The 6000-nt window shown below is 36.6% G+C and overlaps 1 protein-coding gene across 1 annotated transcript in view; it reads right to left on the bottom strand.

Moving 5' to 3' along the window:
- Positions 1 to 255: 255 nt before the first annotated feature.
- COL21A1 (collagen type XXI alpha 1 chain) overlaps positions 256 to 6000 on the bottom strand; it is a 189360-nt gene continuing 183615 nt past the window's right edge. Inside the window, exons 29-30 of the mRNA XM_050951092.1 lie at positions 3209 to 3286; positions 256 to 2270 (exon numbers count right to left, since the gene is read on the bottom strand). Coding sequence (XP_050807049.1) covers positions 2083 to 2270; positions 3209 to 3286 — 266 coding nt within the window. The 3' untranslated portion in view covers positions 256 to 2082. The remainder of the gene's footprint in view (positions 2271 to 3208; positions 3287 to 6000) is intronic.

Below are 6000 nucleotides of genomic sequence, written 5' to 3'. Positions count from 1 at the left end.
CATGGCGTGGGAAATACAGTAAGCAGGTATAGATGTACAGCACATGAAAAGATGGGAGTTGCCTTACCAAGTGGAGGGTCAGTGTTAACGAGGCCAATTCAATTAGAGTGGAAGTGGCTCATTCCCAGCAGTTGACAAGAAGGGGTGAATATCAACAGAGAGAAAATTACTTTAGCACTGACCCCCACTCGGTAAGGCAACTCCCATCTTTTCAAGTGTTGAATATTTATACCTGCTTACTCTATTTCCCACTCCAGGCATCTGATGAAGTGGGTTATACCTCATGAAAGCTTCTGACCAAATACATTTGTTAGTCTTTAAGGTGCCACAATGACTCTTCATTGTTTTTACTGAAAAAACATAGCGTTTGAGGATAGTAATATAAAAAACCTGAAAGTTGACAAATTAAATGGGAACTTAAATACTAAAATTAGGGTTTTAATAACATATGGAATTATGCCATTTCTATGGGACAGATTCTGGTACCCTTACTGACAATGAATAGTACCTAATTCCATAGTTGAACTGAAGTCAGTGTGTCAGTGTATCTGCTCAGGGAGTAATCAGTGTATGACATTCAGGATCTACATGGTTAGATGGATTTGGGGATTTCAAGGGTGGGAGGGGGGAGTGAGAGATTTGTTCTTGTTTTTAGAGGGTTTTCTGTTTTGGGTTTTGTTTAGAAAAGATGGAAGGATACCAAATAGGAGAGCAGCTCCCAGGTATAAATACCTACTCTAGGAGAATAATATATATTCTGTTGTGCTATCACAGAGAACAGCCAATTAAAAAACTCTTGCATTTATTCATCACATCACCACCAAGTCTCTACAAAATTTTATTTTACCTTGAATGTCAAGCTTTCTACCAAATTTTTGTAGCACGACAACAGAAAAACAACACATCAAAAAAGTCATATAAAGCTTTGGTTAAGTGCAGTACAAAGATTCTCTGAATTAATTTTAAAATGTATTCAAATTCTAATGGGAATTGTGCACTTTTTTTTTTTACTTAGAATGCAAGAAATACTTCTTGCTAGTGTTGCATGCAATGAAAATGAGCATACAAATGTCTTGCTTAAAATGGAAAACAAAACAACATAACAAACATTGCAGTTAGTTAGCAAGCACAAAGACCTTTCTTCTTGTAATCCTGTTTTTTACGTTTGACACCTACATTCCTTGTGGAGCACAGCAAAGGGGATGGAGCAGTCTGTAATTTTAATGAATGTATTAAAATTGTTAAACTTCATTGTGAAAAACTGATTTTCAACCTTGGTAGACTGTAGTTGCAAACAAATTAAAGTTTATTTTTAAAATAATGCAATTTTTAATATCGGTTAATTTATAATTCATTTTGTTTCTTTAGTTAGAATGTGTCATTCTGGGGTGAAATCTCAGCCGCATTCCTTTTCACCCTGGTCCTTCGATAAATTATGATTCCATTTCACACTGACCTTTAGATAAATTAATTGAAGACAGATTGGGTGAAATTACTGGCCAAAAGCTAAAAAAGCCAAACATTTCTCTCAATCTTGTAAAAACCATACACATGCTTTTGCTAATGGAAAGTCTTGAGCTATAAAATATTAAATGTACACAAACAAATGAAATTCACACAGATATAAAGTAACAGCTAGATGCTTTCTTTCAAAATCAATTACTGTATATGTAGGCTAAATGTGAAATATTTCACAGTGATTTACACCTGATCAATAAACATTTAGCACCCAATCCTGCAGAAGTTGTCTAGCAATGTTAACGGACTTCAATGGAAGCAGGAGTATGAGTGGGCACTTAAATACTAAAAATCAAATGTCATGGTTAATTTTATTCATGATAAAATTGACTCTCTCTCTGAAAACCCTTGATATTTAATCAAGGCTAATTATGCATCTAAAGGCCCAATATGAATGGAGATTCTTTTTAAATGGAATGTATAACCTTTATAATCTTTATTGCTTTACCAAACCAGAGGTACTTTTGTTCCTGTTTAAGGGATTATTTCTGGTCATCTTCCTGAGACTTGAAAGACCATAAAAGACAAGCACCATACCTATTTCATGGACTAACTCATTGCAAATTAGTAGTTCGGGCCCTTTCTAAATGGATCTCTTCCTACAATTACACTAAAACATAATGATGGATCACAAATTCCCGGGGGTCCAGGTTGTCCTTGAATTCCAGGATTTCCACGATCTCCATCTTTACCAGGCTGCCCAGGTTCTCCAGGACGTCCCTCTTTACTCATTCCAGGTGGACCTTCAGGACCTTGATGACATATATACAGCAAGCAGTTAGACTATGCTGTATAATACTGTTAGAGATGGGTCTAAGATGAATACTGGATTCAAACACCCCAGAACTTTGGCTCCTGTTTCTGTACTAAGCTGAACAAAAAACTTCACTTTCAGAAGAAGGGACTTCTTTGGCATTAGAGTTTATATACCGTGAATTAAATGTTGGTTACAAATAATCAAATCACCTATATCATCTACTGAACTTGAATCAAGATTTATAAATAATCAAGGTGAATAGCAGAATAGATTGAAAATCAAATGAAAATTAAAAGCGATTTAAAAAGAAACTTTTAAAAATTGGCTTTGATGTATTATAGTCCAGCTCACCGTGGGCCAGAACCAAAGTCCATAGGCACCTTTCCATTGACTTAACTGTATATGGATCAGGCCCTATCATCTCTTCCAAAGGATCAATTTTATATTTTGACAGAGTATGCTACTGTTAAAAAAAAATGGTTTCCTTTCAAAAGAAACTGCAGTGTGATTTCATGAATAAATCAACTTGGATTTTCAGAGCCCCTGCAGCTCCTGTAGGTGGGAATTAGGTTTGTAGGTTCTTAACATTTCTGAAAATCTGACCTGTTGAGTTTTTATTTCTTCTTCCACTACACAAGGGACTTTTGCTAATTTTAAATCTCAGTCTACCATGAAATAGGAATTTGAGTCACTTATATCTATAAATACCTACCCTATAGTAAATAATATATTCTGCTGCAAATTAACAGCAATAAAACTACATATACCTACAGTGTTTTCCTATCTAGCAACCAGCATAAAAGGGATACTATTTAACTGTGTAAAATATAACTACTTCGGATTAATCCAATCATGATAAATTTAGTCACCAACATTTTCAAAATAATTTACATCAAATCACAATGAAATCTACATGGCTAACCCATGCCTTACCTGGAGGACCAGGGGGGCCTTGTATTCCAGGAACCCCAGTTCCTTGGCTGCCCTTTTCTCCATTTTTTCCTGGTAGCCCTGTAGGACACCAAACACACACACACATGCACAGTAAGCATTGTTTTCATTTGAGAAATTGAAAAGCAGACGGTTGGTGGGGCTGGATGAGTGATTGTTCAATGCTATGCAGTGTAATTGCCTTATTTATCAGCCTAATTTCAACTAAAGAACGAATGGTAAGTAATTTCTGTTCAAGGGGTGCATGTGTGTGTAGATAACAGGCGGGATTGGTGGTGAAGGCTAATTCTGGGTTGCCTTTCACTGGTGGCATTTTGATTAGGTCACCTGAAAAAATGAATTTGATGCTTTGAACATGGTCTCTAGTTGAATCAGAAAATATATGGGTGATCTTTCAAAATGTACATCAGAAATTAAATTCTCTCTCAAACAAGAGATATCCAGCCAAATTCAGTGCTTACACTTGTCAACCTATGACCTAATATGGTCAGTTTCTTCGGTGAAAAAGATTACCACCCTTTTTCACCCTTTGCTGAGTAGCCAAGAAGATTAGTCAGTATTAATGGAAATAAAAGTATTTAACTGCTGAAGACAAAACTTCAATGTGCTCCTAAATTAATTTGGTTTTCTGCCTCAGAGACAAAAATGTCACAGAGGATTTTCAAAATGTGCATTGAGCTACAGCTGGCATCCTGCTAGTTGGTTTTACTTTACATACCCTTCTCAGAGATTCTTTTGATGCTGTAGAAACATAATAGTTGCTGAGACCGAAGCTGACATATTTTGGACATTACCATGTACCTTGGCCCTGATCCAATTTGACTATGCACTTAACATTAAGCATGTAAGTAGACCCATTGAAATCAATGGGACTCATCACAGGCTTACATGCTTTGCTGGATTGTGGCTGAAACTAGAGGGAAGGAAAGGAAAAAGGAGACTGAAACTAGAAAAGCTACAGAAGAGGGTAACAAGGGTAGTAAAAGCTATTAGGTTGTAACTGCAGTAAAAATTTAGGAAAATTAGGCTAATGTTCATAAGAAATTAATTATGAGAAAATATATAAAATTCAAAAGAGTATGCCACAAAATTATTCAAGAGTGTAATAAGCTCAAAACAAATAGCAAGTAATGGAGTCTGTGGTCTGGGATGGGGTGTTAGATGGAGTGGGATCTGAGTTACTAAGAGAATTCTTTCCTAGGTGCTGGCTGGTGAGTCTTGCTCACATGTTCAGGGTTTAACTGATCGCCATATTTGGGGAAGGGAAGGAATTTTCCTCCAGGGCAGATTGGCAGAGGCCTTGGAGGTTTTTCGCCTTCCTCTGCAGCATGGGGCACGGGTCACTTGCTGGAGGATTCTCTGTAGCCTGAGGTCTTCAAACCACAATTTGAGGACTTCAATAACTCAGACATAGGTTAGGGGTTTGTTACAGGAGTGGATGGGTGAGATTCTGTGGCCTGCATTGTGCAGGAGGTCAGACTAGATGATCATAGTGGTCCCTTCTGACCTTAAAGTCTATGAGTCTAAGAAAATACTAGATAGTGAAGAAGTTTAGAAAACCAAATTCACCAAATTCAGCTCTGCAGTAAAAAGGGATACAAGTCTAAATGAAATGCACATGTATTGAATGTATTTAGTTAGAGAAATTATTATTTCAAATGCAACAAAAGATAATTAGATACTGAGAAAAACAATACACCAGAGGAAAAAAATAGACATAGAAGTTGATTTTATTGGAAAAGTCACACTGTCTCATTATATCCTCAAATGTTAGTATGGCACTTTTATAAAAAGTGAAACACCTTAGTCTCAAATGATAATCATGTTCTTGAGAAATCTTCCACTAACTGTGTGCAACAGAGTATTTCAGAGTATCAGGGTGAAGTCTAAGGGATACAAGGTAACTAAATCACTTCCGTACATATTGCAGGAATACAGTACAAACTGCAGCTTCCCTGGAATCTTTTGCTGTCCAAAATTTGAGCTCAGAGGTTTATAAATGTTCTTTACAAGATTAAAAATACATTTTCTAGAGGTTTCTCCTTTTCCAAGATCATTCATTTTTTCCACATATTGAAACATTGTATCTCAGCTCTCACGCATTTGGCTGATAATGGCAATTTGCCCAGACTTTCCAAGTTAAAGAATCCCTAAGCCCAGCCACTCCAAATAAGTAGAATAGTGGAGGAAAATATCAATCTACTACAGAGATTTTAAAAAGTTCCCCTAAGAAATTGTGTGTATGGAAACTAAGTAAGAAGCAAAGATGGAGAATGACTTGGCATTTTTAAGAGGCCAAGAGACTACAAGCCTTTTAATAAGGGAGGAAAGACCAAAGATCACAAAGAAGGATCCAGATTGTGAAAAAACAAAAACAAAAAAACTCCTTGATAGTGGTTCAGATTCCTTTTTTCTCTCCCCCCATGGAGGATTCATAAAGGTTAGGCCTAATTTAGTTAAGTGTCTGAGATTTGACAAGATCACAAGCCTAGCTGATACGATTACTGAATAGTGATTTTTATTGCAGAATTTACTGAAACTGTTTTGATTACTGAAGTGAGAAATGGCAAGAAGAGCACGAATCAAACCCAAGTGTCCCAATTAAAAGTACAGAGCATAACCACCAGACAAGATGTAAAGGACAGTTCAACCTTTCCAAGAATATAGGTGAGTTAGGCAACTATTTTCTTGAGACCATTCAAAAGTAACCCCACAATAGTAGAACTCTGACCTGACATACCCCCAGTGCTACCACCTGGAGTGCAGTAAGGTGA

The sequence above is a fragment of the Gopherus flavomarginatus genome, chromosome 4 (genome assembly GCF_025201925.1).
Source record: "Gopherus flavomarginatus isolate rGopFla2 chromosome 4, rGopFla2.mat.asm, whole genome shotgun sequence".
Lineage (NCBI taxonomy): Eukaryota > Metazoa > Chordata > Testudines > Testudinidae > Gopherus > Gopherus flavomarginatus.
The sequence above is the reverse complement of the archived record's forward strand: the minus strand, read 5'-3'. Positions and strand labels throughout refer to the sequence as shown.